This window comes from Salvelinus namaycush, unplaced genomic scaffold (assembly GCF_016432855.1).
Source record: "Salvelinus namaycush isolate Seneca unplaced genomic scaffold, SaNama_1.0 Scaffold33, whole genome shotgun sequence".
NCBI lineage: Eukaryota > Metazoa > Chordata > Actinopteri > Salmoniformes > Salmonidae > Salvelinus > Salvelinus namaycush.
The window spans coordinates 502,369-517,688 of record NW_024060230.1 but is presented as its reverse complement, the minus strand read 5'-3'; the positions used below and the strand labels follow the sequence as shown (position 1 = coordinate 517,688).

The 15,320-nt window shown below is 41.4% G+C and overlaps 1 protein-coding gene across 1 annotated transcript; it reads right to left on the bottom strand.

The window, feature by feature from the left end:
* Positions 1–8,552: 8,552 nt before the first annotated feature.
* Positions 8,553–14,893, bottom strand: LOC120040157 (NLR family CARD domain-containing protein 3-like; the record flags this gene model as incomplete). Its single annotated transcript, XM_038985406.1, has 7 exons — positions 8,553–9,155; positions 10,093–10,261; positions 10,742–10,915; positions 11,835–12,008; positions 12,280–13,964; positions 14,209–14,276; positions 14,674–14,893. Coding segments are annotated over 7 exons (3,093 nt in total), but the record flags the coding sequence as incomplete, so codon positions are not given.
* Positions 14,894–15,320: the final 427 nt, after the last annotated feature.

Below are 15,320 nucleotides of genomic sequence, written 5' to 3'. Positions count from 1 at the left end.
TCATTATAATATCCACTATTCTGTCATTATAATATCCACTATTCTGTCATTATAATATCCACTATTCTGTCATTATAATATCCACTATTCTGTCATTATAATATAAACTATACTAACATTATAATATGCACTATTCTGTCATTATAATATCCACTATTCTGTCATTATAATATCCACTATTCTGTCATTATAATATCCACTATTCTGTCATTATAATATCCACTATTCTGTCATTATAATATCCACTATTCTGTCATTATAATATCCACTATTCTGTCATTATAATATCCACTACGCTGTCATTATAATATATTTTATTCCGTCATTATAATATCTATTAATCTGTAATTATGATATCCACAATTCTGTCATTATAATATCCACTATTCTGTCCAGATAACAGGAGATAACCATGGGCCTGGTGGAATCCAACTAGAAACTTGGCATCTGATTGTTTTTCCAAGTTGTTTTTCATGCAACAGCATCAATCCATATTTTGTGAAGAAAATAATATTTCTATTCACGGCTTGTCAGTGCATATTTAAAGTCTGTGGTCAATGCAGACAAGCACAAACGAACTGGGACCAGACTCAACTCATGGATGAACTCAAAACATCTGGGTCACATGATTAAAGATTTTTAGATTAGACTTTGAACACGAACCATATAAAGCCACAGAGAGATCAATCCATTAAGCAGGAGAATTTATAGTATGGAGTCTATGTGTAACAGTATAACTTTAAACCGTCCCCTCGCCCCGACCCGGGCGCGAACCAGGGACCCTCTGCACACATCAACAACGGTCGCCCACGAAGCGTCGTTACCCATCGCTCCACAAAAGCCACGGCCCTTGCAGAGCAAGGGGCAACACTACATCTAGGTTTCAGAGCAAGTGACGTAACTGAGTGAAACGCTACTAGCGCGTACCCGCTAACTAGCTTGCCATTTCACATCCGTTACATATGGAGACAATGGCGATCCGTCAGTCAGGGCAGAGCCCAACCTGTTTTCAGCCCAACCTGTTTAGCAAAATAAAAACACTAGTGCTTTGGTTGTTGCCTTTCTTGCATGTCATTTTGACATTATTGATGTCACATATCAGTTTACAAACAGTGTTAAAAATATATAATTGAGTTAATAAAGCTAAATACAACATGGTCTTTTTTGTTTTCTTGAGTGCTTTCTGTGGTGTCAACCAGCAGAAAATACAGAGTGTAGAGGTTGGTAATGTTCTCTAGTTGCACCGTGATTGGCTCGAAAATTCAAGCCTCTTGGGTGCTGCCATAGATTTACATTAGAAGTGCCCATCTAAGAAGGCTCAAGGTCATTGGCCACAGATAAAGTGACGTCAAATCACGTTATATCTACAATAGCTTTGATTGCTTTCAAAATCTTAGCTAGCAGTCATCATCATGAATCAAGTCGACAATCTACTGGCAAATCCTTTTCAACCCTTATGAAGAGAAATGATAGATACAAGTTATCAGTGGTAATCGGCCATTGGACAGAAACATGACACAACAAGTTGGAAATAGCAAATTCAACAATGAATGGTTTGGACGGAATCAGTGGCTAACTGCAAGCATTGCAAAGCCATCACTAACCTGCTACTCAGTGGAGAGGGTGTGTGGTCCGTCTGTGTTTAAGGGTCTCTTTTCCAAGCTAAAAAGGATAAACATTCACATGCAACACCATGGGTTGAATACATTGGCCATGCTGTCAATCCAGCATGACTTCTGCCACGTTCAAAACAACTGGAAACTTGGAACAGAGAAATCTCAGACTTCAATGAGTTCAAGACAACTGGGAACTCGGAAAAAAACGAGCTCCGACTGGGAAAATACGTTTTGAATGGTCATCGAACTCGGAATTCCAAGTCGGGAACTCTGGCTTCTTTCTAGAGCTCCGACCTAGAGATCACTGACGTCATGATTTTACCTTATTTATTTTTTTAAGAGTTCCCAGTTGTCTTGAAAGCACCATAAATCCAGAGAATGGCAGACTTTGATGACAAAGTTTGATGACTAAAGTCGCCCACAAGAAGGACCGCCACGCCACTTTTCTGTTCAAGTGAGCACAGCACAGCACGGTGAGTTGCTGCAGAAATTATGTAATATGCCAGGGATATATGTATGCTGTAGCTAAGAAAGTAATACTAAGTGTATGTTGTGTAGTAAGCTGTTAGTAGACCATGTGCCTCACCTTAATAATTTTGTCCCTTTCCCCGTCATAACTTAGCCTACTGTTCTGACTTGGTGGTGCACATGTAGCCTATAGCCTGTTTTAGAGAAATGTAATCATCGAAAATTGTAAGAGCTTTCATTGTCTGCTTATTTGCCCCTTTATTTATCCTACGGTTCTGACTTGTGTCTGGGAAATTCTAGAGGAAGAGAGACTGTAGATTCTTCCAACAACAGCGTTATTATAAGATTTGCAAAAATGAAGCAATCAACATCAACCAAGAATGGTTCAGAGTTGAAAGACTAAGAAACATAGCCAGGTCTCTGCTTTTATAGAGAAAATACAACCCCTTTCTGTATACGTGGCAGTCAGCAGATAGTGTGTAAAAGGTAGTTAGTTGTCTGTGCAGCCTTTAAGATAGCATGAGGTTGAAAGCCCGAGAGCTGAACCATCTAACTGCATTCACAACAACAAACACAAACAACTCCACACAATCTTGTGGCCGTGCATGAGATCAGAAAGTCGTTGAGTGACTTCAGCATAATCAGGCAGCCAGACTCTACAATAGCCTGCCATTCCTGTGAGTGTCATCATGTGCTGTTTTGTAACTGGCTGTGGTATCGAGAGAATTGCAGCCACACGCTCAAACCCAATTTCCTACCATTAGGTGTAATGTCATGTCCCAGATATTTAACTGTTTGGGAGACAAGTTGTAACTTTTTCTTAGAAACTTTGTGGCCATTTTCAGCAATAAACACTAACAGAGCTCTGGTGTCGACTTCACATGCTTGTTGGGTTTCAGAACACAGTAACAGGTTGTCGACATACTGTATGAACATACTCCCATCGGGGGGGGGGGTATGAAACCCTCTAAATTTCACGCCAAAGCAGCAGAAAATACCGCCGGAGATTCTGAGTAACCTTGGGGGCAGATGGTCCAAGTCCAACGCTTGTTTAATAGGCACTATGGATTTTTTATTTCACTTCTTGAAATGGGAAAACATGCTTATTAAGTTGAACATGTACTCTTCATGACAGAATATAAAAATTAGGTGAAATCAAACAGGTTTTTTTTCACCAAGTTTCACTACCCAAAAGGGCCTAATGTCGTGGAACAAGCCATGTGATTTGCTAATATCATGAAAGTGAAGGTACGTTTGTAGCCTACAACGCAGTTACAAAATGGCCGTTGAAGTTATGGCGCACATTTCTTGGCAACATTAGAAGTCAGATAAATGTGTTGATTTGAAGGAAATGAGTCATTTTAATGTTAAAAAAGAAACAATCTGTGCCTCATTTTAAGGTCAACCCTGTTACCTGAAGTGAACTACAGATTATTATCCATTATGTTAACCAGCAGGTCTGACAACTTTTGAAAAAAGATTGAAGTGAGATTTGCTATGTGAATTTCATTGCCCCCTGGCACAATCCCTAGATGGGGGACAGGGGGTCCTCCCCCAGGATGATTTTACTGTTTTATAGCTAATTTCCTCCAATTCTGCGTACGTATTTTACACCCTGTGACCAGGGTGTAAAATTTGGTGTGTTCAGGATTCTTGGAAAATTAAATTAACTCAAAATTCGACAACTTTGTTACTTTGAGATTTTGGGGGGGATGAAATTTAAAGTATGCTAATCTTTTTTTGTACTTATTTTTGTTGTTGTTGGTTTGCCACTTTATTCAGACAGTAATGAAATAAGATAGGGAGACAGGCAAATGCTAGAAACAGTGGGAAGGCTGGAAGCAGGGATTGATCTCTGTTCTCAGGTGGAAAGTTATATGTGACAGGTGCTGGGGACACCAAGGCTGCACAGGAAATTGTAATATTAATGGTTGATGGCAGTGGGTAACCAAATCATAGATTGCAGTCTGCTTGTATTTTGTAATTTGGGTGAACTATATATTTAAAATAGGGCTGGAAGAAAATCATGCTTGCTCTCTAAACGTCATAATAAACACAGTGGCTAGACTGCATTTATTAGACAAACAATGAATGCCAGGAACAGACATACGAAGATGACAATTATCATTCTGTTGTCCTCCAATGGGTTGAATGAGGTCTAGTAAAGTATCCATCTAGATAAGTGATAACAATGTCTACAATCTAGTTATTCCAACACTTACCTTTCATGAGGGTGGAAACATGTACCAGATCTTCATCAATCACTGATACAGTAAATGGTTTGGTTAAGAAAGAAACAGTCGAACTCTCTCTCCCTGGAGTAGAGCTAACTGGGGCTGAACCTGGACATCTCTCTCTCCCTACAGTAGAGATAACTGGGGCTGAACCTGGACATCTCTCTCTCTCCCTGGAGTAGAGATAACTGGAGCTGAACCTGAACATCTCTCTCTCTCCCTACAGTAGAGATAACTGGGGCTGAACCTGGACATCTCTCTCTCCCTACAGTAGAGATAACTGGGGCTGAACCTGGACATCTCTCTCTTCCTGGAGTAGAGATAACTGGGGCTGAACCTGGACATCTCTCTCTCCCTACAGTAGAGATAACTGGGGCTGAACCTGGACATCTCTCTCTCCCTAGAGTAGAGATAACTGGGGCTGAACCTGGACATCTCTCTCTCCCTAGAGTAGAGATAACTGGGGCTGAACCTGGACATCTCTCTCTCCCTAGAGTAGAGATAACTGGGGCTGAACCTGGACATCTCTCTCTCCCTGGAGTAGAGATAACAGGGGTTGAACCTGGACATCTCTCTCTCAGGACCTACAGTAGAGATAACTGGGGCTGAACCTGGACATCTCTCTCTCCCTACAGTAGAGATAACTGGGGCTGAACCTGGACATCTCTCTCTTCCTGGAGTAGAGATAACTGGGGCTGAACCTGGACATCTCTCTCTCCCTACAGTAGAGATAACTGGGGCTGAACCTGGACATCCCTCTCTCCCTACAGTAGAGATAACTGGAGCTGAACCTGGACATCTCTCTCTCCCTAGAATAGAGATAACTGGGGCTGAACCTGGACATCTCTCTCTCCCTACAGTAGAGATAACTGGGGCTGAACCTGGAAATCTCTCTCTTCCTGGAGTAGAGATAACTGGGGCTGAACCTGGACATCTCTCTCTCCCTAGAGTAGAGATAACTGGGGCTGAACCCAGAGTTGAGATAACTGGGGATGAACCTGGACATCTCTCTCTCCCTACAGTAGAGATAACTGGGCTGAACCTGGACATCTCTCTCTCCCTACAGTAGAGATAACTGGGGCTGAACCTGGACATCTCTCTCTCCCTACAGTAGAGATAACTGGGGCTGAACCTGGACATCTCTCTCTCCCTACAGTAGAGATAACTGGAGCTGAACCTGGACATCTCTCTCTCCCTGGAGTAGAGATAACTGGGGCTGAACCTGGACATCTCTCTCTCCCTGGAGTAGAGATAACTGGGGCTGAACCTGGACATCTCTCTCTCCCTACAGTAGAGATAACTGGGGCTGAACCTGGACATCCCTCTCTCCCTACAGTAGAGATAACTGGAGCTGAACCTGGACATCTCTCTCTCCCTAGAATAGAGATAACTGGGGCTGAACCTGGACATCTCTCTCTCCCTACAGTAGAGATAACTGGGGCTGAACCTGGAAATCTCTCTCTTCCTGGAGTAGAGATAACTGGGGCTGAACCTGGACATCTCTCTCTCCCTAGAGTAGAGATAACTGGGGCTGAACCCAGAGTTGAGATAACTGGGGATGAACCTGGACATCTCTCTCTCCCTACAGTAGAGATAACTGGGCTGAACCTGGACATCTCTCTCTCCCTACAGTAGAGATAACTGGGGCTGAACCTGGACATCTCTCTCTCCCTACAGTAGAGATAACTGGGGCTGAACCTGGACATCTCTCTCTCCCTACAGTAGAGATAACTGGAGCTGAACCTGGACATCTCTCTCTCCCTGGAGTAGAGATAACTGGGGCTGAACCTGGACATCTCTCTCTCCCTGGAGTAGAGATAACTGGGGCTGAACCTGGACATCTCTCTCTCCCTACAGTAGAGATAACTGGGGCTGAACCTGGACATCTCTCTCTCCCTACAGTAGAGATAACTGGAGCTGAACCTGGACATCTCTCTCTCCCTGGAGTAGAGATAACTGGGGCTGAACCTGGACATCTCTCTCTCCCTGGAGTAGAGATAACTGGGGCTGAACCTGGACATCTCTCTCTCCCTGGAGTAGAGATAACTGGGGCTGAACCTGATCAAATTTCTGCTTTACTATAGTTTGTCATTTGTTTGAGATGTTGTAATCAGAAACTGAAAAGATGCCAAGTTTCTAGTTGGATTCCTCCAGTCCAATGGTTATCTCCTGTTATCTGGACAGAATAGTGGATATATAATGACAGAATAGTGGATATTATACGGACAGAATAGTGGATATTATAATGACAGAATAGTGGATATTATAATGACAGAATAGTAGATATTATGACAGAATAGTAGATGTTATAATGACAGAATAGTAGATATTATAATGACATAAGTGGAAATTATAATGACAGAATAGTGGATATTGTATTGACAGAATAGTGGATATTGTAATGACAGACTCGTGGATATTAAAGTGACAGAATAGTGTGATACTATAATGACAGAATAGTGTGATATTATAATGACAGGTTAGTTTATATTATAATGACAGAATAGTGTGATATTATAATGACAGGTTAGTTTATATTATAATGACAGAATAGTGTGATATTATAATGACAGGTTAGTTTATATTATAATGACAGTGGATATTATAATGACAGAATAGTGGATATTATAATGTGAATACTGAATACACAGTATCACTTCCTAAAGCTGCAACGTAACATAGATGTGTATTTACACAGGAGTCGTCATTGCAGACAACCTGTAACCTAGCAGACATAAAAGAAATGCCAGTACAAAAGAGGAAATCACATCACAGGATCTCTTTCCATTTCCCCTGAATGTTTCTGACCCCACAGAGGGTGTTGAACCAGAGACGACAGAGAAAGGAGATGCACTAAAAACACACTACTAAGATACAGCTACGACTCCATTGAAGGTGACATTTTACACAGTTAAGGTCTGTGTGTGTTTGGTCATAACAGCTGCCTCTTCAACTGAATAAGAGCCTTCTCTATGTACTGAACACAACCCTTATTACTGTAGTCCATTTACTGTACTGTCATATTCTGATCAATATTTAAACATTTACACCTCTCTTCTTTCATCTGGTTGATTAACCTTTATTAGTCACATCTGTCACATGTACATTTCATTCAGTGGAATTTAGTTTATACAGAAACAAGATTGTTGTGTCAAGAATTTGACAAATAAACATTCTACAGACAACAATATTTACAAACACCAAGAAGACCAATAACAACAAGACAAATGATTTGTAAATTAAAACCAGTTTTTACAACACAGTGTGGTGATTCATTCTATTAATGAATGACTCTAGTTAACAACGTCTGTCAACTTCAATGGTGTGTATTCATGAATATTTACTATCATACAGTGAGGGAAAAAAGAAATTATCAGTCTATAATTTTAATGGTAGGTTTATTTGAACAGTGAGAGACAGAATAACAACAAAAATATCCAGAAAAATGCACACATTTGTGGCCTGCTGGAGGTCATTTTGCAAGGCTCTGGCAGTGCTCCTCATGCTCAAAGGCGGAGGTAGCGGTCCTGCTGCTGGATTGTTGCCCTCCTACGGCCTCCTCCACGTCTCCTGATGTTCTGGTCTGTCTCCTGGTAGCGCCTCCATGCTCTGGACACTACGCTGACAGACACAGCAAACCTTCTTGCCACAGCTCGCATTGATGTGCCATCCTGGATGAGCTGCACTACCTGAGCCACTTGTGTGGGTTGTAGACTCCGTCTCATGCTACCACTAGAGTGAGAGCACCGCCAGCATTCAAAAGTGACCAAAACATCAGCCAGGAAGCATAGGAACTGAGAAGTGGTCTGTGGTCACCACCTGCAGAATCACTCCTTTTTTGGGGGTGTCTTGCTAATTGCCTATAATTTCCACCTTTTGTCTATTCCATTTGCACAACAGCATGTGAAATGTATTGTCAATCAGTGTTGCTTCCTAAGTGGACAGTTTGATTTCACAGAAGTGTGATTGACTTGGAGTTACATTGTGTTGTTTAAGTGTTCCCTTTATTTTTTTGAGCAGTGTATATATATTTTAATGGATCCCCATTGACTGCTGCCAAGGCAGCATCTCTTCTTCCTGGGGTCCAGCAAAATTAAGGCAGTTTATAAAATTTTAAAAACATTACAATACCCGGGACAGACAGCAGCACTCACAGCAACTAAAGCCCAGCAGAGCCGCAGGATCCATCATAAAATAAAAGTATATAAAAACACGGTCAGCTTTACAAAAACAATTAAGCTTTCAGCTTCCAACAGCACCCAACAACAAACATAAGTCGCGCACAGATAACGTCAGCAGGTCCAAGTTGTGTTTGACACAGGGACACTGAGGAGTCATAAACCAGAAACCCTGGATAGAGGGGCTCAGTGAATGTGGAAGTGAATGTGTACAGGTGGGTCAGTGTGTCAGAGGAGACTCTGTAGAAGGACAGAGTGCCGGCTGGCCAGTCCAGATACACTCCTACTCTGTGGGAGCTGGAGGAGGGAACGGCTATGAGAGTGGTATTATTATTGTGCCAGGCAGTGTAAAGGTTGTCAGAGCAGACCAGACTCCAGGACTTGTCATTCCATCCAATCAGACTGTCCTCACCCCCTCCTCTCCTGCTGATTCCTTTATATGTCACTCCTATTGCAGCCCTTAATCCACTCCACTCTACCTCCCAGTAACAGCACCCAGTCAGACCCTCTCTACACAGCACCTGCTTCCTGTAGTCAAATCTCTCTGGGTGTTTAGGATACGGCTGCTCCTCTCTCCCCTCTCCTCCTCTCTCCGTCACCTTTCTGTTCTCCTCAGACAGAGAGAGGAGTCTGTTTACTGTGTTTGGGTCCAGTGTGAGATCACAGGCATCTGATGGATGAAACCAGACACAATATTAGAAATCATCATCATTCCATTAGAATGTTAACTCACTTTTCACTAATTCATTTAATGTAGATGTTTCTCGGTATCAAAAGGAGAAGTTAAGGTAACTTGAGACTTGTTGAATGATCATATGTTATACTGTATGGTATTATAGAACACACTTATTCACATTAATTACACACATACTCAAACACCTGTACGCATTGACGAACACACACTCACATCCTGAACACACACACATGCTGGACACACACACACACGGGACACACACCTTCATGTATGCATGCATGAACACACACACACATTTTTAATGTATCAAGAACACACCACAAACATACACAGACACAAACATTGTCAAAGCAACTCTTTGTAAACGTTGGTGTCCCTGATTTCTGATTCTGTAGAACTACAGCTTATATTTAATATGATCAAGTAAGTCATGATGGTGGTCTTTGACTTTGACTTAACTTGAATTAAGACTTATTCTTAGTCATATTCTTCACAGCAGTCAACACTCACATTTTCTAAGCCCAGGATTCATTGTGTGCTCTCCACCATGTTCCACACTGTAGCGGTAAGCAGAAGAACAGACAGTCATTGAGTGATACACGTCAAACCCACACGTGCACACACACGTGCACACACACACGTGCACACACACGTGCACACACACACACGTGCACACACACGTGCACACACACACACACACACACACACACACACACACACACACACACACACACACACACACACACACACACACACACACACACACACACACACACACACACACACACACACAGTCTGCATATAACTTTGTCCAAGTGGTGGTTAGAATGTTTGTCTTAACTAGCCTGATAACTCAAACATGTCTGATATGAACATTGACATAAACCCTCTACATACTTGAGTTTCTCCAGTCTGCAGTGTGGATCCTCCAGTCCAGCAGAGAGCAGTCTGACTCCTGAGTCTCCTGGGTGATTGTAGCTCAGGTCCAGCTCTCTCAGGTGTGAGGGGTTTAACCTCAGAGCTGAGACCAGATAAGCACAGCCTTCCTCTGTGACTAGACAACGTGACAGCCTGCAAAGAGTCAAATCATATTAAAACCACATTGTTATTACTTGGCTGTGAAAAAAGTGGCAGTATATTTTTTTTAACCTGCCATACCTATTCATAAATGAATGAATGTGTATTAAAGTACTCAAAAGTATAGTATTTGGTCCCATATTCTTTGAACACGATGACTACATCAAGCCTGTGACTGCCATGATTGAGAAAGATCATGAATGAATCATGAATAATAATGAGTGAGAGAGTTACAGAGGCTACAACAAAACATACTAACCTCTCACCGTTAACCTCAAATAAAAGGTGGTATTCTGTACTGTCGTCTATTATAAAACGTTTTATCTCAAATCTAAATTGCTGGAGTATAGAATCAATTTGAAAACTGTAAGCTTCACTGTCCAAACACATATGGTGTGGACTATGTGTGTCTGGTAAACACATGTGGATCTGGTGAACAGTTATCACTTGTTGACCAACTACAGGAATACTGACCTCAGAGTCTCCAGTTTACAGTGAGGATTCCCCAGTCCAGCAGAGAGCAGCTTCACTCCTGAATCCTTCAGGTCATTGTTACTCAGGTCCAGCTCTCTCAGGTGTGAGGGGTTTGACTTCAGAACTGAGACCAGAGAAGCACAGCCTTCCTCTGTGACTAGACATCCTGCCAGTCTGCAAAGAGTCAAATCATATTAAAACCACACTGCTATTCTTTGGTGGTGAAAATAGTGGCAGTATATATTTTTCAACACATTCAGATATATCAGTGTCCTGAAACCTGCCATATCTATTCATAATTGGATGAGTGTATCATTATTAGAAATTATCATAATATTGCTTGTAGAGAGAAAAATGTATTGTATGAATATTTGAGTAGACTGACCAGACCAGTTTAAGAAGCAGTATCAGTCAGAAAACAGACATTGAGGTATCAGATTTAGATTGTATTGAGTATACAGTCCACACCATATCTATTTTGACAGTGAAGCTAACATTTTAAATGAGGCTCTATACTCCAACATTTTGGATTTAAGATCAAATGTTTTATTTGATGTGCCAGTATATAATGTCACCTTTTATTTGAGGGTATTTTCATACATATCTCTTTTACGTTTTGATATTAAAGCTGTGTTACTGTTTAGAACTGAATGCACTTTATGTATCTATACCCCCCCCCCCCATTTTACGAAGTCATAAGTATTATGACCAATTCACTTATAGTGTATTAAAGTAGTCAAAAGTATAGTATTTGGTACCATTTTCCTTGCCAACAATGACTACATCAAGCTTGTGACTGCCATGATTGAGAAAGATCATGAATGAATCATTAATAATAACGAGTGAGAGAGTTACAGAGGCTACAACAAAACATACTAACCTCTCACCGTTAACCTCAAATAAAAGGTTACATTCTGTACTGTCACCTAATATAAAACGTTTTATCTCAAATCCAAAATGCTGGAGCATAGCGCCAAATTTAAAGTTGTAAACTTCACTGTAAACACACATATGATGTGGACTATGTGTGCCTGGTAAACACGTGGATCTGGTGAACAGTTATCGCTTGTTGACCAACTACAGGAATACTGACCTCAGAGTCTCCAGTTTACAGTGGGGATTCCCCAGTCCAGCAGAGAGCAGCTTCATTCCTGAATCCTTCAGGTCATTGTTACTCAGATCCAGCTCTCTCAGGTGTGAGGGGTTTGACTCCAGAGCTGAGACCAGAGAAGCACAGCCTTCCTCTGTGACTCCACAGCCTGACAGCCTGCAAAGAGTCACAGAGAGATCAGGATTTCACAAACACATTGTTAATTTAAAATCAGTAGTGTAGAAGGACAATGGCAGATGCATTTGGTTTATTCTCTCAAAAAACATATACATTTATCTTCCATCTCCTAGAATTGTATGGTCATATCGTTATACTAATGTGAAAATCAATGCACTGATTCAATATGTTATTCAATAATACATATTCTTCTCTAAACTGAATATTTCTTCCTGATGATTAGTACTTAAATGTCATTTTATGTACTCACAGAACAGCTCTGGAGGCTTTGACCACTGGCAGCAGCCTCAGAAGACCTTCCTCTGATCTGGAGTATTTCTTCAGGTCAAACACATCCAGCTCCTTTTCTGAAGTCAGCAACACAAAGACCAGAGCTGACCACTGTGCAGGTGAGAGTTCTTCACTGGATACACTTCCTGATCTCAGGTAGTTTTGGATCTCCTCCACTAGAGAATGGTCATTCAGTTCATTCAGACAGTGGAACAGATTGATGCTCCTCTCTGGAGAGGGATTCTCCCTGATCTTCTCCTTGATGTACTTGACTGTTTCTTCATGGCTCTGTGAGCTGCTTCTTGTCTTTGTCAGTAGACCTCGTAAGTGCTTCTGATTGGACTCCAGTGAGAGGCCCAGAAGGAAGCGGAGGAAAAGGTCCAGGTTTCCCGTCTCACTTTGTAAGGCTTTATCCACAACACTCTTGTAGACATTAACTTCAGTAACTTGCGGTTCGGCCATTAGATTCTCATTGTTGTTGCTGAATGAAAGGAACACATATACAGCAGCCAGAAACTCCTGAATGCTCAGATGCACGAAGCAGTACACCTTGTCCTGGTACAGCCCACATTCCTCTTTAAAGATCTGTGTGCACAATCCTGAGTACACTGAGGCCTCATTGACATCAATGCCAGCCTCTTTCAGGTCTTCTTCATAGAAAATCAGATTGCCATTCATAAGCTGTTGAAAAGCCAATTTTCCCAGTGACAGAATGCTCTCTTTATTCCAGTGTGGACCTGTCTCTTCTTTCCCAGCATACTTGCCATTCTTCTGATTGGTAAGAAACTCCACAAGGTGTATGTACATCTCAGTCAGAGTCTTGGGCATCTCTTCTTTCTTATGTTTCAGCATGTGTTCAAGGACTATTGCAGGAATCCAACAGAAGACTGGAATGTGGCACATGATGTGGAGGCTCCTTGATGTCTTTATGTATGAGATGATTCTGCTGGCCAGTTCCTCATCCCTGATTCTCTTCCTGAAGTACTCCTCCTTCTGTTGGTCATTGAACCCTCGTACCTCTGTCACATGGTCAACACACCCTGAAGGGATCTGATTGGCTGCTGCAGGTCGGGTAGTTATCCAGAGGAGAGCAGAGGGAAGCAGATTTCCCTTGATGAGATTTGTCAGCAGAACATCCACTGAGGTTGACTTTGTGACGTCACAACAGATCTTGTTCTTCTGGAAGTCTAGGGGCAGTCGGCATTCATCCAGACCATCAAAGATGAACAGAACTTTGTACTTGTCATAGTTGGAGATCCTTGATTCTTTGGTTTCCATTGAGAAGTGATTGAGAAGTTCAATCAAAGTGTGTTTTTTCTCTTTCATCAAATTCAGCTCCCGAAAAGGGAATGAAAATACAAATTGGACATCCTGATTTGCTTTTCCTTCAGCCCAGTCCAGAATGAACTTCTGCACAGAGACTGTTTTTCCAATGCCAGCGACTCCCTTTGTCAGCACAGTTCTGATAAGTTTGTCTTGTCCAGTTAAGGGTTTGAAGATGTTGTTACAGTTGATTGCAGTCTCTGGTCTTGCTTGTTTCCTGGTTGTTGTCTCAATCTGTCTCAGCTCCTGTTCATTATTGACCTCTCCTGTTCCACCCTCTGTGATGTAGAGCTCTGTGTAGATCTTATTGAGAAGTGTTGGGTTTCCTTGTTTAGCGATCCCCTCAAATATCAATTTTCAATCAATCAATTTTATTTTATATAGCCCTTCGTACATCAGCTAATATCTCGAAGTGCTGTACAGACACCCAGCCTAAAACCCCAAACAGCTAGAAATGCAGGTGTAGAAGCACGGTGGCTAGGAAAAACTCCCTAGAAAGGCCAAAACCTAGGAAGAAACCTAGAGAGGAACCAGGCTATGAGGGGTGGCCAGTCCTCTTCTGGCTGTGCCGGGTGGAGATTATAACAAATACACATTGAAACTTCTTCTTTAGATTAGATTTGAGTTCACGTTGGCAAATAACAGCGAGCTCGTCTGAATGAAGAAACAACACAAAGGATATTAATATTATTTAGTCTGATTTAATGCCTACAGTATTGTTAGACTGTGCTATAATGTTTAAAATGTAATAATTTATTATCTTACTGTAACTTCCTGTATAAATGTGTAAATGTTTTCATAATGAATTACACACTGGTGTGACTGATTTATATCATTACTGGTATTATTGATGTATTACTAATTCACTCTCGTCTAAATATTAATCACCACAACACATCCCTGCTGGTACTGTACTTGATGAGGTCACTTGGTGTTGTGTTAAGGCTGCTACAATATCATTGAGTCACACAGCTACTTTAGCTGTACTTTAGCTACAGCTTTTAAATGTTTGTTATAAAACAGCATTCAACATGAGGCAGACAGCTCTTACTTTTCTCCAGTGTGTCAGCAAGCTCCTTCTGGTTCATTTTCCTCAGGATGTGCAGTGTGATCTTCAGAGCCCCCTCTCTGGCACTGCTATCCTGCTTCTCATCTTCAGCGTCCACCACTTCCTTATCCTGCTTCTGACTCTCAAAGCCTTCTGGGAGATCTGGACTAAGAATCCTCTTGAACATCTTCAGCTCGTTCTTCACAAATGTCATAAAATTCTCTTCAAGCAACTGAAATAAATAAAGTAAATAATTTAAGCAAGAGAAGAAATGCTTTCTCATTAACACATTAATGAATGATTGACAGATCAACTTTACTTGAGGTAAATAAAAACAAATGTACATAACAGGACCACATACACTGAATATGGAGTTCAGGTCTGTTTGATGACTCTGGGAAGACTGACCACTGAGAATCTCTGACTCTGATCTCTCCTGTTGGTCTCTGTTGACAACACATTACATCTCATCATCCATGGAGTGCACACACACACACACACACACACACACACACACAGAGAGGGAATGTTGTGGTTGTTTAATACTGTTTTAGGACTATGAAAATGGAAAAAAGGATTAGCCTATGGATTATGAAAACAACAAAAATAAATTGGAAATTGGAGAGGAGAAATGACTAGAGACAGTGTTG